At 36.9% G+C, this 26,948-nt stretch overlaps 1 protein-coding gene across 27 annotated transcripts in view; it reads left to right on the top strand.

Annotated features, from left to right (window-relative positions):
* The window catches only part of Nrxn1 (neurexin 1), a 1,158,653-nt gene that overhangs the window by 517,590 nt on the left and 614,115 nt on the right, over window positions 1-26,948 (top strand). For 20 of the 27 annotated variants that reach the window (XM_052186611.1, XM_052186609.1, XM_052186607.1 and 17 more), the window contains 3 exons: window positions 6,871-7,254; window positions 18,608-18,811; window positions 21,292-21,318. In XM_052186611.1, the coding sequence (XP_052042571.1) occupies window positions 6,871-7,254; window positions 18,608-18,811; window positions 21,292-21,318 (615 nt within the window). The remainder of the gene's footprint in view (window positions 1-6,870; window positions 7,255-18,607; window positions 18,812-21,291; window positions 21,319-26,948) is intronic. The other 7 variants (XM_052186621.1, XM_052186620.1, XM_052186618.1 and 4 more) reach the window with 1 other exon arrangement.

Below are 26,948 nucleotides of genomic sequence, written 5' to 3'. Positions count from 1 at the left end.
TTTACATCAATGATCATAAGGGAAATTGGTCTGAAGTTTTCTTTCCTTCTTTAGTCTTTGGTTTGTGTGTAAGCATTATTGTGGCTTCTTAGAATGAATTGGGTGTGTTCCTTTTATTTCTATTTTGTGGAATAGTTTGAAGAGTATGAGTATTAGGTCTTCTTTGAAGATCTGATAGAATTCCCCACTAAAGCCATGTGGTCCTGTGCTTTTTGTTGCTGTTGTTGTTGGGAGAATATTAATATTTGCATCTATTTCTTCAGGACTTATTGTACTATGTAGGTGGTTTCTCTAATCCTGTTTTAATATTAAAGCCTGATATGTATTTAGAAAATTTTCCATTTTGTTCAGATTTTCCAATTTTGAGTATAAGCTCTTGTAGTAGGATCTGATGATTTTTTTGAATTTCCACAGTTTCTGTTGTTATGTCTCCCTTTTTATTTCTGATTTTGTTAATTTGGGTAGTGCCTCTGTACCTTCTGGTTAGCCTGGATAAGTGTTTACTATCTGGTTGATTTTCTCAAAGAACCAGTTCCTGGTTTTACTGATTTTTTGCATAGTGCTTTTGGTTTCTGTTTGGTTAATTTTGGCCTGGAGTTTGATTATTTCCTGCTTTCTATTTCTGTTGGGTACACTTGTTTCTTTTTGTTGTAGAGCTTTCAGGTGTACTGTCAAGCTGCTAGTATATGCTCTCTCCATTTTCTTTTTGGAGGCACTTAAAGCTATAAGTTTTCCTCTTAGCACTGCTTTCATTGTGTCCCACAAATTTTGATGTGATGGGCCCTCATTTTCACAACATTCTAAAAAGTATTTCTTTCTTCATTTCTTCCTTGACCAAGCTATCATTGAGTAGAGCATTGTTCAATGCCCATGTTTATGTGTTTTTTTTTTTCTGCTGTTTGTGTTTGAACTTAAGAACAGTCTGGTGATCTGATAGGGTGCATAGATTTATTTCAATATTCCCATATTTGTTGAGGCCTGTTTTGTGACAAATTATATGGTCAGTTTTAGAGAAGGTACCATGAGGTGCTAAGAAGAAGGTATATTCTTTTGCATTAGGATGGAATGATCTATAAATATCTATTAGATCCATTTAGTCCATAACTTCAATTAGTTTCACTATGTCTCTGTTTATTTTCTCTTTCCATGATTTATTCATTGTTGAGAGTGGGATATTGAAGTCTTCCACTATTATTGTGTGGGGTGCAATGTGTGCTTCAAGCTTTAGTAAAGTTTCATTTATGAATGTGGGTGCCCTTGCATTTAGAGCATAGATATTCAGAAATGAGATTTCATCTTGGTAGATTTTTCTTTTGACCACTATGAAGTGTCCCTCCTTATCTTTTCTGAAAACTTTTGGTTGAAAGTTAATTTTATTAATATAAGAATGGCAACTCTAGCTTGTTTCTTATGACCATTTGCTTGGAAAATTGTTTTCCAACCTTTGACTCTGAGGTAGTGACTGTCTTTGTCATTGAGGTGGGATTCTTGTATATAGCAAAATGTTGGGTCCTGTTTATGTATCTAGTCTATTAGTCTATGTCTTTTGGGGGGGGAATTGAGACCATTGATGTTAAGAGAAATTAAGGATAAGTGATTGTTGCTGCCTGTTACTTTCATTGTTCAAGTTGGAATTCTGTTTGTGTGGCTATCTTCTTTTTGGTTTGCTTAAAGATTACTTTATTGCTTTTTCTATGGTGTAGTTTCCCTTGTTGTATTGGTAATTTCCACCCATTATCCTTTGTAGAGCTGGGTTTGAGAAATGATATTGTGTAAGTTTGTTTTTTGTCATGGAATATCTTGCTTTCTCAGTCTATAGTAACTGACAGTTTTGCTGGATATAGTAGCCTGGGCTGTCATTTATTTTCTCTTAGGGTTGTATGACAACTGCCCAATATTTTATAGCTTTCACAGTGTCTGGTGAGAAGTCTGGTGTAATTCTGATAGGTCTGCCTTCATATTTTATTGACCATTTTCCCTTACTGCTTTAAATATTCTGTCTTCGTTTAGTCCATTTATTGTTTTGATTATGTGCTGCGAGGACTTCCTGTTCTGGTTCAGTCTGCTTGGAGTTCTATAGGCTTCTTGTATGTTCATGGGCATCTCTTTCTTTAGGTGAGTGAAGTCTTTTTCTATAATTTTGTTGAAGATATTTACTGGCCCTTCCAGTTGTGAGTCTTCACTCTCTTTTATACCTATAATCCTGAGGTTTGGACTTTTCATTGTGTCCTGGATTTCCTGGATATTTTGGGTTACAAGCTTTTTGCATTTTGTATTTTCTTTGACTGCTGAGTCAATGCTTTCTATGGTATCTTCAGCACCTGAGTTTCTTTCTTCTCTCTCTTGCATTCAGTTTTTGATGTTTGCATCTATGACTCCCGATTTCGTTCCAAGATCTTCTATCTCCAGAGCTGTCCCCCTTTGTAATTTCTTTATTCTTTTTACTTTTATTTTTATATCCTGGATGGTTTCGTTCATTTCCTTCACTTGTTTGTTTGTGTTTTCCTTAAAGTTTTTAAGGGACTTTTGTGTTTCCTCTTTACCCATGTTCTCCTGAATATCTTTAAGGGATTTTTGTGTTTCCTCTTTAAGGACTTCTACCTGTTGACCCATGTTCTCCTGTATTTCTTTAAGGAAGTTATTTATGTCCTTCTTAAAGTCCTTTCTCAGCATCATGAGTCATGGTTTTAAATCCAGCTCTTACTTTTCTGGTGTTTTGGGATATCCAGGATTTGCTGTTTTGAGAGAAGTGGGTTCTGATGGTGCCATGTTGCGTTGGTTTCTGTTGCTAATGTTCTGGTGCATGCCTTTTGCCATCTAGTTATCTCTGGAGTTAGGTGATCTTCCTGTCTCTGACTGTGGCTCAACTGTCCTGCAAGCCTGTATATCTGTACTCCTGGGATTCCCATTCTCTCTGTCCACACAGGTATGTAGGCGCTCCTGGGAGATCAGCTCTCCTGTGGTGGTGTTTGTATACGTAGCTCTGTGGCCCAGCATCAACTCTGTGCTCTCAGGCCTCTCCACAGACCTGGGAGGTTAGCTCTCTCCCTACTCCACCTGGACATGGCACACTATGCTCCCAGCCCTCTCCCCATTCCAAATTCTCTGCATGCAGCAGGTTCTCAAATGCCCTAGCCACTTCTCTAGGGTGTATCAGGTAATTGTGTATTCACGATGGCAGAGCTGGCAAGATTCTGCCCAAGCAGGATGGACAGGCAGGGGAAGGGGCAGAAGGAATGGAAGGGGAGAATCGAAGTTTTTAATCTCAGCACTAATATAACAGGATTGATGTCATCCCTTGTACTGCTTTACTCCAGAGGTGTGGGTGGGTCTGAGGCTGAAGCTTTCTGATTATTAGCCAGACTGAAAATAGCAAGCTACAACTTCTGTGAGAGACCATGTTACAAAGGAAAAAGGTGGAACATTATAGAGGAGTACTCTAATGTCCTACTCTGGCCTCCATATACATGCACAGTCACAGATACCTATACACATATGCATACCACACACACACACACACACACACACACACACACACACTATATTCATAACACACATAAGTAAATACATATGGATTCATTGTCTTTTCTCTGTTGCTGTCTCTCTTTTCATGTGTCTCTGTCTCTTTCTGTCTATGTCTGTCTGTCTGTCTCTCTCACGTACACACACAGACACACACAGACACACACAGACACACACACACACACACACACACACACACACACACACACACACACACAGACACTACTACCACCACCACCACCAGATCTAGTGAGCATTCTTGATATAATATGGAGGCAACAGAGAGAGTATAACATTGCCCTAGCTAGTAAACTCCTGTGTTTGAGGAATGTCTAGTAATTCTTATTTGTGAACTGTAACAGTCTGATAAAAAGCAATTTAGTTTTGCCAATTGCTTTATAATCTTCCTGAGATGAATTAGCTTGTTCTTTAAATAAAAAGGGAATTTGGGCAAAAGCTATCTAAAGAAAATACTACATTGTCCTTAGAGTGTTGCACTGGTTTTTTTTTGTTTGTTTGTTTTGTTTTGTTTTGTTTTGTTTTGTTTTTTTAGTTTGTGTTAGTCAGATAGATCCCTCTCAGTTACATACATATAATTTTTTATCAAATCCTGTTTGTAGGAAGACTTCTTGAAGTTGTCCTTCCTCTAGCCTGTTGCCATCTGTGTCTGCCTTTTTTGCATTGTTCTTAAGATATACTTTCTTCAGCTTATAAGTAACATTAACTGCAACAGAGGATAGGTCCATCTATGTACTTGCTGCTTAGGTATTTTGGACAATACTGGTTACAAAACAACAGCCCTGAGATTTCACCTCACACCAGTCAGAATGGCTAAGGTCAAAAACTCAGGAGACAGCAGGTGTTGGTGAGGATGTGGAGAAAGAGGAACACTCCTCCACTGCTGGTAGGGCTATAAGATGGTACAACCACTCTGGAATCAGTCTGGCAGTTCCTCATAAAACTGGACATGACACTTCTGGAGGACCCTGCTATACCTCTCCTGGGCATATACCAAAAGGATTCCCCGGCATGCAATAAAGACACATGCTCCATTATGTTCATAGCAGCCTTATTTATAATAGCCAGAAGCTGGAAAGAACCCAGATGCCCCTCAAAGGAGGAATGGATACAGAAAATGTGGTATATTTATACAATGGAATACTACTCAGCAATTAGAAACAATGAATTCACAAAATTTTCAGGCAAATGGTTTGATCTGGAAAAAATCATCCTAAGTGAGGTAACCCAATCACAAAAGAATACACATGGAATGCAATCTCTGATAAGTGGATATTAATTAGCCCAGAAGCCCTGAATACCCAAGGCACAAATCGCATAACAAATGACTCCCATGAAGAAGTATGGAGAGGGTCCTGATCCTGGAAAGGATTGATCTAGCATTGGAGGGGATATAAGGACAGAGAAAAAGGAGGGAGGTGATTGGAGAATGGATGGAGAGAAGAAGGTTTATGGGACATATGGGGAGCGGGAATCCAGGAAAGGGGAAATCATTTGGAATGTAAACAAAGAATATAGGAAAAAATGGATATAGTGATCATTCTCTTAGGTGTGAGTCCACTCACCTCAGTATTATGCACCTCATTTTCTAAAATTTTTTTATTATATTTTAAAAATATTTTTATAGATCTGATGTGCTTCTCAGAATTTTCTTCTAAACATTGCCACAAATGAGAAGTATATAAAGTAGCACTTTGCCTTTTTCTCTTTTAAAACAGCTTCCATCAAAAATCCCTACCATTTACCTTTCTTGGGAAAACCAAAATAGCAATGTCCATTTTTCACTACTTTCTATGAAAGTCTAGAGATACAAATGTCCCCATAATGACTTGGACACCTGGGCAGTTTCTTTTAGTGGTTCACATGCCCTTCTCCATCAGAAAGACAATTCCTTTATGAGGCTCAGCTCAAGATGGTTCCTGCTGCCAGGATTTAAAATATTCCTAGGCACAGAGATCCATCAGCCTCTTCTTAGCCTCTTCATAGCTAGATGCATGTTTTTCCTGGGTTTTGGGTTTCTTTATAAGCCAGTGTACTATACGGTTGTACTTGCACTCCCTCCCTGAGTTTGAGGGCTCCAAAGAAGTGTACAGGTACTAGCTATTTTTCACCCTCCTGCCTTTGTCCCTGTCCCAGTCTCTTCCTCTCTGTCTCTCTCCTCACATTATAATTTAAATCAAAACTACAAATTTAGAAGTAATGAGTCCTTCATGCAGTGTTTTGTGAATATACTTTGTATCATATAAATAAAAATACTTTCTGGATGATAAATTACTGATAGGAATTTTTGTGGTCTGACAGTATATGTTTAAACTTTTATCAGAGATGTGCTTGCCGTCATTTGTAAGGATTCCATATTTTTTTATAATTCTCAAGTATTTCTATATGAATGAGTAACTGTTCATTTAATACTTGAGTCTTGGAATCATGTATAATTATAAATGGATAGAATTTTAAAGTGAGGAAAAGGAAAATAGATTTTTAGAAGTGATTTGGTTTAATAGAATTAAGTGGTTTTTCTTTAATCTTTCACCAAATGTAATCTGAACATTCCTGTGGTTCTTTATTATAATCCAGACTCTGTTGTGTTTTCTTAAGCACACAGGACAGACTTCTATTATATGTGCATATGTATAAGGAAGTTTAAACCACAGAAAAGAATCTGTATATTTATGCACTATAAAAAGTTTCATTTGGCAATCATTAAAACTACTACATCCAAGCAGAGTAATTAAATCAATTAAAGATAAAAATGAATTAGTCTTTTCTTGGCTCACAAATTCATACAAATACATATACTGAATAGTAAATCTAAAAGCAAACTCTCAGAAAACAGAGTCCTGTTTCATTCTAGAAAATGTACACTTCTTTATTATATGATTTATTTAAATTTGAGTTGTTTAAAGTTGACACAGTATTAGTTGTGTGTATGCTGTAGTTTTTATGGAATCAAATAGGATCACATTAATTGTAATTTGTTTATTTCTAAAGTTATATAATCCCATAGATGACTTCATTTTACTTGGAAGTCTCAAACATTGAAATAAAAATGAATAAGAAATGACTATACATATCTGGGCATAACAAAAATTTGTAAATTTCTAAAATGCCATGATTTTGAAACAGGGCAAGGAGGAGTATATGGTTGGGTTTTAAGGGAGGAAAGAGAATGGGAAAATGTTGTAATTATATTTTAGTTTAAAATAAAGACAAGAAAGTATAAAAATAGAAATGTCTGGTCTTAGGACAATCTACTGAAGAGAGAGAAATAGAAAGAACCATATTACACTGTATGCATAAACAACTTCATATTCTTTTGTCTTTTAACAGGTACCATTTCTGTCAACACACTCCGCACTCCCTACACAGCTCCTGGTGAGAGTGAGATCCTGGACTTAGATGATGAGCTGTATCTGGGTGGCTTGCCAGAAAATAAGGCTGGCCTGGTCTTCCCCACAGAAGTGTGGACTGCTCTGCTCAACTACGGCTATGTAGGCTGCATCCGGGATCTATTCATTGACGGCCAAAGCAAAGACATCAGGCAGATGGCGGAAATTCAGAGTACTGCAGGAGTGAAGCCGTCCTGCTCAAGGGAGACAGCAAAACCGTGCCTTAGCAATCCTTGCAAAAACAATGGCATGTGCAGGGATGGCTGGAACAGATATGTCTGTGACTGCTCTGGAACAGGATATCTCGGCAGGTCCTGTGAGAGAGGTAGGTTTTCCAAATTCTAACAAATGGTCTCCTGCAAGAAAGGTTTACTAAATTTATATCTCAAGCCTGAACTGCAACATAACAACTTCTAGTGAAGTAACCAGTAGTTCAAATCCCAAAACAGAAGACAAGTGACTGAGGCACCTGTAGCAATTTTCAAAGGGCTTTGTTAAAGCCCTTTGTATTGACTGCTCTGAAAGGGTGCTTGAGATGTCTAACTCACAACAGATGCTTCTTTCATACGGTTTTTAACTGATGATGGTAGTACTTAATTTTGTTTCTCTGCAGACTCTGTATAGTCAACCTCCTTAGAAAAATATAAGGACTGCTGTTTTTCTCATCCTCTCTTTTTGCAAGGAGAGGAATGAGTGTTGAAAACAGAATGAGGATGATGTTAACAGCAAGTCTATAAAGATCTCACTCACAGAAGAACAAATGCTATCAAGCATGCCCATCCATTGACCCATGACTTTAAATAAATGGTATAGTCACTACACTCATTGTCACTTATTTTCTACAATAAAACTAAAAATCAATCTGAAAAAAAAATCGATGAGGTGCTTCATCATCCTCTCATGGTACAAATAACATCTGTCCTTGAGGTACTCAACCTAACCAGTACCACATACTTCTCATAAAGCCATGCATAGTCACTTGGTTTTCTTGAATCGTAAAATAGTTCTAATTTGGCTGAAAAGTTTTAAAGGAAGAAGTAGGCATTTATAAAAAGTGATTCTTTTTTTAATCTTAAAGAAATGCATTGGCTTGTCAGCAAAACTGTCAACACTAATAAATATTAACAAAGTAACATAATTATACATTAATCTATGTACCAAAATGCTATAAATATTATGTCAGAAATAAAATTGGACAGGCCAATAGACTGCTTGACGCCATGTAAACATAGTCATCCTCCTTATGGGACTACTGCAATTCCTGTGAATTGGTATTAGAGATTAGTTAATCCGGCATCCTTTAGCTTGTATGAGTATACTCTTTATAAATTCCTCTTTGCCTTCTTCTAACTAATTAGGTTATTTATTTTGATTTGAAAAACTGCCAAGAAAGAGGAACAAATGACATAGCTCACAAAGTAAAATACAGTTAGGCACAATATGAGATTAGCAGACTTGCATAAATTAAAGTTTGGTTTCAATTTTAATCACTCAAAAGGATGCTGATTTTTCTGATGCCTGTTGGTTATGTGCAGCTAGAGAAACTGTGTAGCTCCACTGCCAAATGAATTACAAAAGTGGCCAGTTAAATATGCATGGTGTACCACCCTGTGGCAATATTCTGCTATTACATATGGTGAAGTAGAAATAGAAACTATAGGGCTTTCTGAGTCAGAAGAGGAGAAAGGGACTATTTAAATACTCCAGTAACTGGAAATAGAGATGAAAATCCTATACAGATCTCAAATAAAAGGGTAATAGCAAACATCATCTCTAGGATTTAACATAATTTTTAATTTGTGTTTAGCTGGACATTTCTTTAGATCTCTTTGTCCCTATGTTAGTACTTTCTTGATAATAAAATAATAGTATCATATTATTCTTGTTCTGGACTACAAGAGCATATTGCAAGAACATTTTTCTCCTCTACATTGATGTTTTACCCACATCAATGTGACTTTCCTGAGGACAAGAGTGACTTAAGATGGTTGCCAGACTTAATACCACAGTATAATGTGGCTTCTGTCCAGTTCTCAGCTGTGCCCTAGTGCAGCAAACACAACATCATCTCTGGAACTCTGAGTTTCAAATTCCAGAGAAAATGTTTAACTCTCTATACTCTCCAGATATATTCATGTTAAAATAGGTTGTTAATCATGAAAGTTGACTGACAATTCATGAAATAAAAAGTACATTGTAGCCACTTCCACCATGCTGCCTGCCCTTTCAGCTGTGGCAGAATCTTTACAGTGAAGACACAATCTCCTGATCCTTCCTATAGAACCAACAGCACTCAGGGCATTTGAGAGCCAGTCACACGTAGGGCATGATGCTGAGAAAGAGCTTCAAGGAGGACATAAATAACTTCCTTAAACAAATACAGGAGAACATGGGTCAACAGGTAGAAATCCTTAAAGAAGAAACATAAAAATCCCTTAAAGAAATATAAGAGAACATGGGTCAAGAGGTAGAACCCCTTAAAGAGTAAACACAAAAATCCCTTAAAGAATTTATGGAAAACACAAGCAAGTGACAGAACTGATATAAAAATGGAAGTAGAAACAACAAAGAAATCACAAAGGGAGACAACTCTGGAGATAGAAGAACTTGGAAAGAAATCAGGAGTCATAGATGCAAGCATCAACAACAGAGTATAAGAGATATAAGAAAGTATTGCAGGTGCTGAAGGTACCATAGAAAACGATTGACTCAGAAGTCAAAGAAAATGCAAAATGCAAAAAATTTGTAACCCAAAATATCCAGGAAATCCAGGGCACAATGAGAACACCAAACCAAAGGATTATAAGTATAGAAGGGGAAGGGAGTGAAGATTTACAACATAGAGGACCAGTAAATATCTTCAACAAAATGATAGAAAAAGACTTCACTCACCTAAAGAAAGAGATGCCCATGAAAATACAAGAAGCCTATAGAACTCCAAACAGACTGAACCACAACAGGAAGTCCTCTTAGCACATAATCAAAACAACAAATGGACAAAACGAACAAAGAATATTAAAAACAATAAGGGGAAAAGGTCAAGTAACATACAAAGGTAGACCTATCAGAATTACACCAGACTTCTCACCAGAAAATATGAAAGCTAGACAATCCTGGGCAGATGTCATACAACCAAACCTAAGAGAAAATAGATGTCAGCCCAGGCTATTATACCCAGAAACAATATCAGTTACTATAGATTGAGAAAACAAGACATTCCATGACAAAAACAAATTTTCACAATATCTTCCCACAAATCCAGCTCAACAAAGGATAATGGATGGAAAATATGAACACAAGGCAGGAAACTATACCCTAGAAATAGCAATAAAGTAATCTTCTTTCAACAAAGCCAAAAGAAGATAGCAACACAAACTGAATTCCACCTTTAACAACAAAAGTAACAGGAAGCAACAATCACTTTTCTGCAATATCTCTTAACATTAATGGTCTTAATTTCCCAATAAAAAGACATAGACTAACAAACTGGATATATAAACAGGAACCAACATTTTGCCTCATACAAGAAACCCACCTCACTGACAAAGATACCTCAGAATCAAAGGTTGGAAAACAATTTCCAAGCAAATGGTCACAAGAAACAAGTTGGAGTGGCCATTCTTGTATCGATAAATTCAACTTTCAGCCAAAAGGTGTCAAAAAAGATAAGGAGAGACACTTCATAGTGGTCAAATGAAAAATCTACCAAGATCAACTCTCAATTCCGAACACGTATGCTCCAAATGTAAGGGCACCCACATTCATAAATGAAACTTTACTAAAGCTCGAAGCACACATTGCATCCTACACAATAATAGTGTGAGACATCAATACCCCACTCTCAACAATGGATAAATCACTGAAAGAGAAACTAAACAGACACAGTGAAACTAACAGAAGTTATGGACCAAATGGTTCTAATAGATATTTATAGAACATTCCATCCTAAAGCAAAAGAATATACTTTCTTCTCAGCACCTCATGGTACCTTCTCCAAAACTGAACATAAAATTAGTCACAAAACAGGCCTTAACAGATACAGGAATATTAAAATAATTCCATGCACCTTATCAGATCACCATGACCTAGGGCTGGTCTTAAGTTCAAGCACAAACAATGGAAAACACAAATACACATGAGGTTGAGCAATGCTCTATTCAATGATATCTTGGCCAAGGAAGAAATAAAGAAATAAAGACTGTTTAGAATTTAATGAAAATGAAGACATATCATACCAAGCTTATGGGACACAAGGAAAGCAGTGCTAAGAGGAAAACTCATAGCTCTAAGTGCCTCCAAAGGGAAAGTAGAAAGAGCTTACACTAGCAGCTTGACAAAACACCTGAAAGCACTAGAACAAAAAGAAGCAAATACACCCAAGGGGATAGACAGCAGGAAATAAACTCAGAGGTGAAATCAACCAAATAGAAACAAAAAGAATCATATAAGGAATCAACAAAAACAGTAGGTGGTTCTTTGAGAAAATTAACAAAATAGGTAAATCCTTAGCCAGGCTAACCAGAGGGTACAGAGATACTACCCAAATAAATAAAATCAGAAATGAAAAGGGTGACATAACAAAAGAAACTGTGGAAATTCAAAAACTCATCAGATTCTATTACAAGAGTTTGTAGTCCACAAAATTTGAAAATCTGGAAAAATGGAGAATTTTGTAGATACCTGACAGATGCCAACATTAAAAAAGGATCAGATAAAACATCTAAAAGTCCCATAAGTCCTGAGGAAATAGAAGCAATTTTTAAGAGACTACCAACAGCAACAACAACAACATCTACAACAAATACAAATACAAATACAACAACAACAAAAAGAGCGAGGACCAGATGGATTTAGTGTGGAATTCTATCAGATCTTCAAAGAAGGCCGAATACTGATAGTCTTCAAATTATTCCACAAAATAGAAATACAAGAAACACTGCCCAATTCATTCTATGAACTGAAAATAATGCTTATATCTAAACCAAACAAGGAAAGAAAACTTTAGACCAATTTCCCTTATGATCATTGATGCAAAAATACTTAACAAAATTCTGTTCAGCTGAATCCAAGAATGCATCAAAATATTAATGATCAAGTAGGCTTTACTTCAGGGATCCAGAGATGGTTCAATATATGGAAATCCATCAATGCAATCCAGTACATAAACAAACTCAAAGAAAAAGAACCACATGGACATTTCATTAGATGCTGAAAAAACTTTTGACAAAATTCAACATCCCTTCATGATAAAAGTCTTGGAGAGATCAGGAATTCAACGACCATACCTAAACATAGTGAAAGCAATATACTGCAAATGAGTAGCCGATATCAAACTAAATGGAGAGAAACTTGAAGCAATCCCACTAAAATCAGGGACCAGACAAGGCTACCCACTCTCTCCCTATCTATTCAATATAGTACTTGAAATCCTAGCCAGAGAAATTAGGAGGTCAAAGTTACACAAATTGAAAAGGAAGAAGTCAAAATATCACTATTTGCTGGTGATATGATCATATACTTAACCAACCCCCAAAATTCCACCAGGGAACTCCTAAAGCTAATGAACAACTTCAGCAAAGTGCCTAGATATAAAATTAAATCAAACAAATCGGTAGCCTTCCTCTATTCAAAGAATAAAAAAGCTGGCAAAGAAATTATGGAAACGACATCCTTTACAATAGTCACAAATAATATTATATGCCTTGGTCTGACTCTAACCAAACAAGTAAAAGATCTCTATGGCCAAGAACTTCAAGCCTCTGAAGAAAGGAATTGAAAAAGATCTCAGAAGATGGAAGGATCTACCATACTCATGGAATGCCAGGATTAATATAGTAAAAATGGCCATCTTGGTGAAATCAATCTACAGATTCAATGCAATCCCCATTAAAATTCCAAATCAATTCTTCATAGAGCAATATTCATATTCATTTGGAATTACAAAAATCCCAGAATAGGAAAAACTATTCTTGTTTTTTTTTTTTTTTTTTTTTTTTTTTTTTTTTGGTTTTTTGGATTTGCTTTTTTCGAGACAGGGTTTCTCTGTGTAGCCCTGGCTGTCCTGGAACTCACTCTGTAGACCAGGCTGACCTCGAACTCAGAGATACGCCTGCTTCTGCCTCCCAGAGTGCTGGTATTACAGGCGTGCGCCACCACCACCCAGCAGGAAAAACTATTCTTACAACAAAAGATCTCATGTGGGAATCTCCATTCCTGACCTCAGTCTCTACTACAGAGCAATAGTGATAAAAACTGTATAGTATTGGTACAGAGACAGTTAGGAAGATCGATGAAATATTCTTAAAGAACCAGAAATGAACCCACCAAGTGACCAAAGACCTATGGTCACTTGATATTTGACAAAGAACCTAAAAACAGCCAGTGCAAAATAGACAGCGTTTTTAACAAATGGTGCTGGATTAACTGGATGTTGGTATGCAGAAAAATGCAAATTGGAATACTTGTCCATTGCTGGTGGGATTGCACGCTGGTTAAAACCACTCTGGAAATCAGTTTGGCAGTTCCTCAGAAAGCTAGACATAGTACTACCTGAGGACTCTGGGTGATGTTCCAACATGTAATAAGGACACATGCTCCACTATGTTCATAGTGGCCTTATTTATAATAGCCAGAAGCTGGAAACAACCCAGATGTCCTTCAACAGAGAAATGGATACAGAAAATGTGGTATATATTCACAGTGGAGTACTATTCTGCTATTAAAGCAATGAATTCATGAAATTCTTAGGCAAATGGATGGAACTAGAAAGTGTCATCCTGAATGACAATCACAAAACAACTCACATGCTATGTGCTCTCTGATAAGTGGATATTAGGCCAAAAGCTCAAAATTAACAAGTTACAAGTCACAGACCACAGGAAGCTCAAGAAGGAAGATGGAAGTGGAGGTGCTTTGGTTTTTCTGAGAATGGGAGCAAAATACTCATAGAAGCAATTTTGGAGACAAAGTGTGGAGCAGAGACTGAAGGAAAGGCCATGCAGAGACCGTCCTACCTAGGGATTCATTCTATAAACAGTCACCAAACCCTGATACTATTACAGATGATAAGAAGTGTGTGCAGAATGGAGCCTGTTATGGTTGTCTCTGGAGGGGCCCTGCCAGAGCCTTATAGATACAGAGGCATATGCTATCAGCCAACCATTGGACTGAGAGCAGGGTCCCCATTGGAGGAGTTGGGATGAGGAATGGAGGAGCTGAAGGGTTTTGCAGCCTCACGGAAAGAATGAAAATATTGGCCTACCAGATGCCCCAGGGCTCCTAGGGACTTAGCCATCCACCAAGGGTTACAGTCAAAAGTGTGACAGAAGAATGCCTTGTCAGGCATCAGTGGGAGGAGATGCCCTTGGTCCTATGAAGGCTAGATAGGTGCCCAATCCAAGCGTGCAGAAATTGAGTTAGGGATTGTGGAAGTGGGTTAGGTGGAAGGGCATATTCTTGGAGGCATGGGATGGGAGAATGGATGGTAGGTTTTCAGGAATGGATGAAACTGGGAAATGGTATAACATATGAAATGTAACTAAAGAATATATTCAATTAATAAAGTTTAATTAAAGTGTTATATTTTTAAAAAGGCAATCATGAAGTGTCTGTTTTAACATGAAAAATAAATTGTTAGAACTTGGCTCAGTTTTTGCATGCTGCATCATAGAGTGTCCCTGCCATTGTGCTCAATCCCACCTATGAAAGAACACACCAGACAAATATCCATGAAGATATCAGAGAAGAAGATAGTCTTTTATTCTACACATATTTATTCTTTAAGAAAGACTAATGCAGAAATGCTGTCGTGCATAGATATTAAATGTTGCATTTTCTTTATGTCTTTTTAATGCAATGAGTTTTGAAGGTTAGATCACATAAAATTATTCTCAGAGATAATATGAAATAAGAGCTTTGGTGCGACCAGAGGTCCACTTCACACTTGTCTGTAAACATTCTAACAGATGGAGGGACAGATGTCAGAGCAATATAATTTGGCTCCCTGTCTGATTTTCATAGTTGATTACAATATGTGACTGCTTTTCAGCAAAACAGCACAGGTGGACACTTTAGGCTGAAACCAGGAATAATGCAGAAAGGATATTTATCAAATATAATGACAAGCGAGAAGGAGACAGAGAAGACAAAGTTTAACTGTTTTTCTTCCCTGCTGGGAAGCAATGTCTTGGGATTATCCTTCTAAAGGACTCCTTTTTGATGTTCCAAATGATCAAATAATTTTTGCAAATGTTAAAAGGTGCTGCTGAATATAACCTTCAAATGTCAGAATGCTGTCTCACATTTATGTGGCAGTTCTACACTCCAACCTTGTATATTTTCCATTTCTTGCCTAATTAAACATCAACTCTAATTACGAGGAATGGCTTGTGTTTTCAGTTGTTTATCAACAAGTTATCTTTGCATTGAGACTTATTTGAAATGGTATACGAGGGTACTTGACTTTTATTACTTTACTAATGTGCCATTCCTGAAGCTTTTTGGAGAATGGTAAAAGCAAAGGAGATGGATTTTTCCTTACTCTGGATTGTAGTTCATAATATATTTATGACTAATTGTTGACTGCATATTTCTAAAGAGATGAGTTCTCAACTTAGTGCTCAAATTGAGCTATTTATAAATAAAAGTGAAGTTATTTAAAATATTATTATGTAATATGGTAGTTATGCATATTAATTAACCCAAATAAACTAATGATAGTTTAATCCTTTTTTCTATATAATAGCAAAGTAGTAAAGCAATCTATAATGGATTTATTACTTTTATTGAATTATTTGTTGGTTTGCATGACTGACTAAAGGTTAGAAAAGGAAAACGTAAGTATCATATCTCTCTTAAAGTTATACCAAAACACGTTAGAGTTCACCGTGACCTCATAGCCATGCTTTAATTGTTTCTCAGAAAGCTACTGCCTAGTTATCCACATTAACTTCTGTGTTTTACAGCACTGTTCCATGGAGAAACTTCTTATTCAATTTGAAAATTTGAAGACAGAAAATAAAATAATACATTTACATTCTCAGCTATTAGATCTATGAATAACAACAAGTGTAGCAGGATAAATAAACCCATTTTATAGTTTCACCTTCAAGTTAGACTGAATTTTTTTGTCAGACATTACAAAACTTGCTTGTTATGGTAGTAGACATGATACATGCTTTATAGCTCTGGGGAGTGCTTATACAAGTTTTGTATCCACACGCCAAAAATGTTTTTCAGGTGCCTTCAGTGTATATAGCACTTGCTAATTCAAGAAGCATTTGTGGGGTCTTGGCTTTGTCTGGCTTGTAGTTCATAATATATTTATGAACTCTATGAGCTCTATGGTACCTGAGTGGTGAGTGACATGCTTTCTTCAGGCATTTTCAAAAGAGCAGTGGCAAAGGACACCATCCAAAAAAATGAGAAGTTACAATTGAAAACAAGAGAGGTAATGGTTCTGAGAAGGGAGATGTATTATCCAGAAGAATAGTTCACCAAAATTGAGACTTCTGAAAGTAAGTGTAGAAGTTAAGAAGTTTCCATACACAGGCATTTGTCAGTGCAAAGGTTTCAATAATAGATGGACTTGGCATGCACGGAACAAACTACTGGAGGCAATTACGGTAAAAGTTGAGAGTAGAGAGATTCTAGCTATAATAGAAAAGTAGAGACGTGTTTTAACCCTAAGAATGATCAAATAGAATGGGTTCCTGCTATATATAACTTGGCTTCTGTATGCAGAAAGAAAGAGCAGGCACAGATATACCACATAGGTAACTATTTAGCTCTCTAGGTAAGATGAGAATGGAGACTGATATAGTTTAGCTATAAGGGTAAAAAGCAATCAACAAAGGCACAGATTGTAGATCTAACACTACAGTCTATAAATGTGAACATTGACTGCACATGGCAGAAAAAGTAAGAGAGAAGACCACAGGGTTGTTTTGGATAATAATGTAAATATCACTTACTGAGATGGAAATGAGAGGAGGGGCATGTTTTGAAAGTCATCATTTAGAAGAGATAAATTAAGAGTGAGATTCTGGGGCTGGAGAGGTGGCTCAACAGCACTGACTGCTCTTCCAAAGGTCCTGAGTTAAATTCCCAGCAACCATATGGTGGCTCTCAACCACCCATAACAAGATCTGACTCCCTGGGATGTCTGATGACAGCTACAGTGTACCTACGTATAATAAATACATCTTTAAAAAAGTGAGAGTCTAATTCCATTTTAAGTAGAGATGTCAAATAGGCAAGAGATGAGGAAATGTCTACAGGAGAGCTCATGAGTTGCTGAAGATCCATTAATCCAGGGCTGGATGGAAAAGATCAGAATATGGCATAGGGAGTCCTGGAAACAATGTATAATACTTAGAGATTCAAGTTACCCATTCTAGCCTTGAATGGAAACAAACAATAAGACTCTTAGAAAACTTTCTGACTGTCCTGACTTTCTGAGAGAAAAACTTTGAAAGCCAAACCAGAAAAGAATCATATTATGAGTAGTCACAGTTGTAATGATATGCTGTGTAGTGGTAACACCAATGGTTATGCTATGTAAATAATGGAGGAGATGAAGTCTCTCTCTTATGTTTTTTTACATTCCAGGTAGTTTTTCTTTTTATTAAATGGCATTTTAATTACCAGAAACAACAAGAAAGCAACATGACTCAGACTTGTTTCTCAGTGTCCCACCACCATACGTTGTTGAGCACTGAGAGTGCCATTTCTTAAGCAGTCTGGTAGAAGCAGTTTTTGCTATTGATACCTTCATGTCTTTAGTATAGTGTTGTGATTTCCATGTAGCTTATTTTAGACACATACCCACACAGATACAAATCCTATTCCTGGCTACACCCATATTTCGTGTATAAAGCTACAGATGCTTTGCTGGTATTTCAATATTTAGGACATGAGGTTTGTTCTTATAGATGATGTTTTAAATTCTTTCTTACTTGCAAAGAAGGTTAAAATAAGATTATGGTTTAAGGTATCTTAAAAAGCTTTTCTCATTAAACACAATAACACAGTAGAAATCTCAGTGCTTTTTGGGTGATATGTTATTGATTTTTATTTCCTTCTTTAAAATATTACCTTTGACAGAGAGGATGATTTCTACATTTTAGTAATATTTCAATTTTAGAGTAGGTTATGTGAAAAAAATATTGAGAGTAGGTTCTGTTCCAAGGGATTTTTCCAGACATCCCTGGCATTAGATCTTCCAGCAACATCCTCTTCAATGTTTGCTCATGCAGAATTAATCAGAGCCACAAGACTAAACTAACCTGGTAGGAGAGTTAGAGTTCTCACTGTCCATGAATACATACATTATTGCAGATTTTCCAATCATGTTTACTCTGTTGTTATTCAAAACAACATATCCCATGCTGTGCAAGAGAATTTATACCTATAAAACATTTTCAGCTCCATGTAGTCAATCCTATGGCATATGCCATAGGTAGAGGGGTTTTCTGATTGTTAGTATATACTTATATAACAAATGAGGGAGTCTTTGCTAGCATGTACCTTGCCATTACAAAACAAAAATCTTATTTCTGAATCAGATGACATGAGTTTTGCCATTGGTGTTCTGAAAAGAAAACTCAGCAGTCTCCTCTTTCCCAAGTGTGTGTGCCCTACACTAAGGCAAACTGAACTATATCTATTTCCTTCCACAGAGGCAACGGTTTTGAGCTATGATGGGAGTATGTTCATGAAAATTCAGCTCCCAGTGGTGATGCACACTGAGGCCGAGGATGTGTCCTTACGGTTCAGATCCCAGCGGGCATATGGTATTCTGATGGCTACCACGTCTAGAGACTCTGCAGATACCCTTCGACTGGAACTAGATGCAGGGCGTGTGAAACTCACGGTCAATCTAGGTAACAACATGCCTTCCGCAATTCAGCTAACACTTCTCACTTTTTGTTCAGTTTTGCCTGCAAATGTTTATCGACTAGCCTGTTTGTTCTGGAAAGATAAAACAATTGAGTAATGCTTTGGTGGGCATCACTTTTTTATGTTCCTCATATTTTAGTGTTTTGTGATTCCTACCAACAAGGCTTTGGGGAAGCCCTATCAGTGAGATGAAATTTGAAACTTTGAATTAAGTTTTTAATTTTGAAAGTCAAATCAGAAAAGAATTTAACATGCCTCAAGCTGAATTTTTCTCCTGTTATATTTTCTGATGCTTTAATGGGTCATAGATGATACCCTTGCAAAAGCAAATGTCTATATGTGTTAGATAAGATAACATGAATATGTAAAATCCAATTCATACTTCCTCCTACTTCCTCCATGGGCTTCTCCTTTGATAGTCATCTTTGTGGTCCTCCATCTCTTCTGCTCTAAAGTAATATGTGGGATATTTTGCTGTCACTCAGCAATCCACAACCCTTCAATGCCCAAAGTCTGCGGCCCTCAGCAAACAGCCATGAGAACAACAAGGACACAGGCTCCTTTACAGCCTGATAATGCTTTCCTGATTAAAGGTACCATCCATAGGGTTGCCATAGTAAAACCTCACGAGTCCAGAGGATTTACAGAGTGAAAAAAATCAAAGAAAACATTGAATTGTAGAATTTTAGAAGTTGAGCATTTTAAATTTTTATTTGATTTAAAAACCTCAAATTATTATACGCTGCGGGAGCAATGTGAAAGGATGGGCTTACATGTTTACTTCATCGAATGGAGATGAAAGGTGATCTTCAAGTTCTGGCATTACCTTCTTCTGAATCCTTGAAATTAGTTTTCTATCTGAACTTGGGCTTTTCAGATCTTCTATATTCACAGTGCCCTTCCCAATAACATCTTCATACCAAGAGAAGATTCAATATTCTGCCCAATAAATTTTAATGTTGTTATTAAATTCAAATAAGTTAAAATGAGTGAGGTTTTACTGTACTTTTTGACAGTATTAAACACACACACACACACACACACACACACACGCACACACACAATCAATAGAGGAAGAAAACCAAATTATGAAACCACTTAGATTTATTTTTAGAGAGATGATGTGATCAAAACAATCTGTGACTTCCCTGACAATCCTACATTTTTAAATTGTGATGGGTACAGATGTAGGTTAGAAAATAGAAAAGTAACTTTTTCTAGGGTATTGCATTTAATTACATTCAATTAATACAAGTTCAATTAAGTTTATTAGTTTAAACACACACACACACACACACACACACACTACTGTTTATTGTTCTGTTAGAGTTCCCTCTAGTGACCATTATAGGTTACTACAAAAAAATTGAATAAATGGCTTAATTGCACTAAGAGGCTATTGAGTTGTTCAAAATGAGAATACTTAGAGAGATCCTCACCAGCAAAGCATTCTGTAGAAGGAGTTGTGTAGCTGCTGGTCCTTGGCTGTTTGCAACCACTTTTCTGATGCGGTTGACGACACATGACAAACTTAGCTATATGGACACAGAATCTAGGTTTATATTTTTCAAGCTCCCCAAAGGCATTAAATACTAAAACAAAAAAAATATACCCCAAAATTCTTTGTAGTTCTTTAAAAATAACCACTATGTTATCCACACCAGAAATTCTGTTTTTAAATCTGCTTTCATGTGAAGCAAGCATACAAAAGAGAAAAATCAGGAATGAAGTGTGAACTTGCCACACGATGCACAGAGACAGCGTTAGTAGCTCCTAAGAGAGGCATATGCCCTGGTGCTCCACGGGTGGCTACTCTACCGCCACTGTACCTTCTAAGGGTCCGTGCAGGTTTTTTTTCTTTCTTTTCTCCTTCTGTGAATACAAGGTGTAGAATCCACCAACATCTGGTTGTAAACACTTAGTGCCCCAGAAAAATCAAAACAAGGAGAAATATACAAACATACTAGAGTATGAAATGAATAATTTTATTAGTTTTCCTCCATTTGACTGCTGCCATTGTAAAAAATTCTGTGAGCCTTTGTGGGATGGTAGGTTTTGGAAGTCCAAGATGTCGGAGCCTAGCTGAGCTTGCACTGTACCCCACTGTGACGGAGCACTTTTAACGTTTGGTGAATATAACAGTCTGTTCTTTCACATATGGGGAGAATGTTGCAACCAGTCTAAGCCAAGCATCTTTGACAGTTAACTACTTCTTATGTCACTTAGATTTGTCACCATGTAGCTCTGTTTGAATTGGCCATATTTTTAAACATTCTCTTGTTTTCGGTGGTACAATTTCGTAACAATAAATCTGGGTTCTAGAAGTATGTAAAAAATAATGATATGGAGTGGCCAAATTTGCATGTGTCTGTCCCCAGAAGGGTGGACTGTAATTTTATTGGATGTCTGCAGCTATTACCTTGAAGGATAAATATTCATTTTTCATCTATTCTTCCCCATCTAGATTGTATCAGGATTAACTGTAATTCCAGTAAGTGCCTATTCAAAATTTTTAAACTGTTCTTCCTCCATTACAATGTAAGCTAGTCAAGGAAGAGAGAGAGAAAGAAAGAGAAATGCATTTATAAATCTCTTGATGAAGCAGTCCATCATCTGGGATGTAAAAATTCATTTCACATGTAAGCCAGCCAAGGGGTTTCCCACTGAAGCTCCTCATCCTGTTTGGCAAAGAAGTGACATATATTTTGAAGTAGAAGGCATTTGGACAGATCTTGAAGTCCAATAGTTTCCTTCATAATTAAATAGAAAAACATACGATGGGCCTTAATCCCTTCTGTTTCTATCCTTTAACTCAAATATATAAAAGAAATATCTAACTTACCTTATTGTGGGAATTGTTAACCAACAGTCTAAACTCATACAAAGATTTAGATAGACAACAGTGTGTTCTTCCTTATCATATGCTCTTAGAAAACCATGAATTAGGAGAATTCATTTTTGATTATTAAGAAATGTACATCATGAATTTTTACATCCTGATCATATATCTACAAAAATAACAAAAACCATTCAAATATGTGATATGCATGCTAAATGAAGACTTAGAAAGATGCATGGACTGAGTTTTATTTGAATACTGATGTTGATTTGAAAAGATACAAGGACTGTGGTTTTATTTTGAGCCCCAGCATTAAGTAAGAAGCAAATCGATTACAATTCTTTCTTTGAATCTTTAGATTTTTCTTCCAGGTTTTGCTGATCACATAAAGGAAGCCCTTCCAATGACCACAAATTCATTAGCTATGTAATAAAATGATTTTAATAAACCTCTAATCTCTCATTGCCATAGTAAGACTATGGTCTCTGGCCCTGGAAGAAAGCTGCCTGTACATTGGCGGGGTTCACGAAATATGTGGCTGTGTTTCCATAAAGCAACAACCTATTCTCTGAGGGAAACAATTGCAAAAGCAAAATAACTTCTCTACTAAAATGCATTATATTGCATATTCTTGAGCTTCTACACAAGCAATTCATACTTGTTCTCATGTGTGGAAATATTTTTAAGCTAAAAAAGGTGAGTCTGATAAATCATTGAATAAATACTGAATTATAAACTCTCATCAACTGTGCCAGGCACTTATGCATTATCATAAACAAAATTATCTCTCTGAGCTTTAACCCAAATGCAATTTCAAGTATGCATCACCTCCTCTCCAATCATCTCTTTCATGCCTTGCTGAAAAGTAATTTTACAAGTTTGATAGATCTGATTCTATAGGCCTGATGTCTGTGTGCAGAGATGTGCAGACAGGTGAAATGACAACCACAGTGTGCTCTCGTCAAAGGTAGAATTGTACCTTAACCCAATGGTAGACTTTACTGATTCCTGCTGAATTGTAGAAAATTCTTGTGAAAAATACTCATTTCTAGAGCTCTTCTTTAGGTAGTCCTTTTATTTTATTTGTATTAAGAACAGAAATACAGCATTCATTTTTAAATTTGTAAAATGAAAACTTGCACTTTGACAACTAATCTAATTTACCAAGCCAAATGTGATTCTCTGTTTTGCTTTTTAGCTACAATTACTTAGAACCTATATTGAATATATGTCAGTCTTCTTCGACTCAGGTCTTCATAGTGCCAGCAGACTGTGGTCCTAAGGTCCTATGAACAGTCTTTTTCCATGCTTTAGCAAGTTCATTGAATAATAATTTTGAAGACAAAGGTTTTCATTTCTGACTGATTTTTTTTTCCTTTTCAAAGTAGTATAAGTTACACCTGAATGCTTGAATTAAATTAATTGATTGCAAGCTTTCAGTGCACACTTTAGAAAGGACTGGAAATGGCTTAGCTTGACTGTAGTGACTGGAGGAAACATTCAGTGACTGAGTAACATTCCCATTTTCTTTTGCCTTTGTTTTATTTGGAAAGTAGTGGGCAGATTTAGTGAGTTTCATAAAGATGAGTCAAATTTGAGGACAGTTAGGAATTTAAATGTCTAATGTCATTCACCTGTTTTCATCTGCCCTCCACATTGTAGTCAACCAAACATTAATTAGAAATATTTGCATCTCAGTCCAACTTCAAAGAACAATTTATTTGTAGAACTTTTGTGAGTCCTAAGCTTGTCTGACACTGTTGCATAACAACATTGTCTGGAAATACTAATATAAAGCACTTCAACTGATATATTTAAAAAAGCTACCACAGGTACTAAATAGTCTATAATAACAACAGATTTCCACACAATGAGGATTCTATATTATTCTGCTTATGTAGAAGCCATCTGAGATAGCTTTCTGTACATGTACTTAGAATTGCTCTGCAGCATCTACAGCACCCCCATTTCCATCCTTCTGTTTCTAGTCTTTGACATTGAAACCTGGTGAGCAGAGAAGAGGACATGCCTGGGTGTTCTCAACCCAGCCCTGTGAGAGATACCCACTGTGTTTCTTCCTCTACCACCCTCACATTGCAAACCTAGATGCAGCTCTAGAACCTTCTGTACCAGGCAGGCAGGTTTTCCTCTGAGAAAGGACAGAAATCCCAAGAGCTTACTTTGTCACATTTCTTGTGGCTGTCATTTTAGCGTTTCAATCTTTTGGATGATAAAGGAAAAGTGTCCAAGACCCATTGGATTTCACTGCCATACCTTTGCTGATATCAGTATGAGAATATGTTTGTTATCTGAAATTTAGGATTAGAGTGTGGTCAGTTTGAAATCCACAAGCTGAAAGGTAAACATTTATGAGAGTTCCAGCGCTGCCACGGTACCACAGGCCTGGGGGATTGACAGAAAACACAGGAACAGGTCATTCAGTAAGGAGAATGCCAAAGCTTTGCTGAGGGACCAGTAATATAAACTAGAGGCCAGGAAAAACAACAGGAAAAAACAGTCAAAGCCATAGGTTAGGCACCAGAGAGGTCCCTACCACACTGGACAGGAAAACAGGAATCAAATTAAGCAGCAGGATGTTTTGCAGGATGTTTCCTGTTCCATACAGCTCAGCTGGGGGAGTTGAGCTAAACTCACTGATGCCCAACACATTTATCCCCTCTGTCCTCTGCTCATGATAAAGGAGCAGGGAGATTATCCTTTCCCGATTTCCTCTATTGTGTGTATCAGTCACTTTTCTGTTGTGATAAGCACCCGCACACTAAACAGCTTAGGGAGCGTAGGATTTGTTTGGGCTTGTGTCTCCAGAGTCCATTGCTACAGGGAGGCCTGAGCAGGCTTTGCAGCTCTCATGGGGAAAGAAGCAGGAATCTAGAATATCTGCACATTCAGAGTGAATCTGAAGTAGGAGGAAGCTCTTCAAACTAGCCCTCCGTGACATGGTGACATACTTCCTCTACCAAGACTGCACCTTGTAGAATTTCCTCACATATTGCCACCAAATGGGAACAAGTGTTCAAATGCCTGAGATGGGGGGTGGGGGGGTATTTCCAGTGCAAACCACACCTAGCATATTTTAGTGCAGATAATTTCTGGGTAAGTAAAGATGATTTAATACAGTTAAATGTGAAAAAAAACTGTGAATACATACATTTAACATAAAGATGAAAAATATTTGGATTAATTGAAAAAGCTGAAGACTAATTGCCAAAAACCATCATAAAGCTAAACTAACATGAACTAAATAATGATAAAATATGGTCAAAACAAGGTCATTTGCTATAAAATAATGTTATGAAAATATGAGTATTAGGCAGTTTCTTGGCTGGTATGCCCTAATAATGGCTTAAGTTCTTTTAATACTCTAAAAATATAAATGGAGGTTTCTGTCCCATGTAAACTTTTTTCAAATGCATTGTTTTTAGGGTCTGTACAAAATTTTGCTCTCATTCTGTTTCCTACTTCATTACAAAATCGCAGAGCCTATTCTCTTTGAAATTTTAGAGTTAGCAAGCAAGCCTGATTTCAAGCTGGAGACCTAGTGACTCTACACAATATGTTTAAACTGACTAGATGGTCATTTTTCAGAAACAATTGCCTTTGTAGTGGTATATTGCTTATTTTATACTTATCATTTTGTTAAGCACCTTAGAAATGCTAATGTGATAACCTTTGAAGGTTGGAATTATTTGAAAAATTGGAAGCCAAACTTTCATTCATGACCCACGGGTAAGTCCTAATGGTCATAGAGGTAACTACTTTATTTTGAAGTGAATATAGAAATTACTTAATGATGTATTTTTGCTTCATTTGTTTGTTTGTTTTTTGCTTGCTACTTTTAATAGGTTTTGTTTTTCCATACTAGTGACATAACTACAGAATGTTCTTGCCTACAGGAAGGCATGAAGCCACTAGAGCAATGGATTGTGCGTCAATGTGTGTGTGTGTGTGTGTATGAGAGAGAGAGAGAGAGAGAGAGAGAGAGAGAGAGAGAGAGAGAGAATGGAGAGAGAGAGAATGGAGAGAGAGAAGGGGTAAGAAGGGGGAGAAGGAGGGAGAGGGGTAAGGGCAGGGACAGAGACAGAGACGGAGACAGAGACAGAGACAGAGACAGAGACAGAGACAGAGTCAGAGTCAGCACACCTCTTTGTAAAAATACAGGTTAATGCTAATGCCAAGTCTCTTTATTGTTCTCCACCTTCATTTTTTGAGACCAAGTCTCTCACTAAACCTGGAACTCAGCAGCTGGGTAGACCCACTAGTTCTTAGTGACCAAGATGGAAAGATCCAGGTCTAGGTTTAGAGACCATAAGCATTTACTGCCGTGCCCATGTATTCTGTGCATCCTGGAGACCCATGCTCAGGTCCCTCATCTTTGGCCTGCAAGCATTTCACTCACTTTCACTCACTGAGCTACCTCCCCCTCCTCAGAAATGGATTTTAATACATCTGTGGTCTCTGCTTTGTTTTGTTTTTCATTTTTCTTTCTGTTTGTGCTCTGTGTTGGTCTCTTCTCCCTCCCTGCTCCTTCTGCCTTCCTCCAGCTTACCCCTTCCTTTCTCTGCCTCTATTGTGGCTTTCTCCTGCTCTCCTTTTTGTTTTTATACAAGAATAAAAGTCACTGGGGTTAAAACAATTACTTTAGTAGGCAAGACTTTCAACTCCTTTTGGCTTATTAAACAAAGTGATTTATCTATGGTATCTAAACAACAAAATTGCACAAGACATTAATGTGGATGAAATGTCAAGGGTTGAAGTTCAAAGTCTTTTTTACAACACAAAACCCGAGTCCTGGAGACAAAGAAATGTAGAGCCAAGTACTTAACCTCACTTTCAACTTAGGGAGAGATAAGCAACATTTTGAGTAGCATTGTTATTGAAAAATGTACTTTGATGGATGTCTGGGGTGGATAATAAGATCTTTGTATTATCATTTTATTACCAGAATGAAAAGATCAACTGGATATTAGTTATTGCCAATTTTTCTATGTAGATAAAAATGGAAAGCAATAAAAGAATGTAAAATGTCAACCTGAGGTACTTAAGCCATTTTAGATTGCTACGATCAAGCTGTCACTTTGAGAGCAACTTAAAAATAGAGGAGCATATTCTACAGTACAGCACAGAGGAGAAGCAGCAAATTTGCAGTTCTGAGCTGTATGGTCCCTGCAGAACAGAAAACTTTACATGGAGGTTTCTGCTCGTTGTCCTGTTATTGGAGGTGGTTTTATAGAGTTTATCTGTAACTGTTACGGAATGACTGA

Source organism: Apodemus sylvaticus, chromosome 6, assembly GCF_947179515.1.
Source record: "Apodemus sylvaticus chromosome 6, mApoSyl1.1, whole genome shotgun sequence".
Taxonomy (NCBI): Eukaryota; Metazoa; Chordata; class Mammalia; order Rodentia; family Muridae; genus Apodemus; species Apodemus sylvaticus.
Note: the sequence above shows the minus strand (reverse complement) of the source record. Positions and strands in the feature narration are given on the sequence as shown.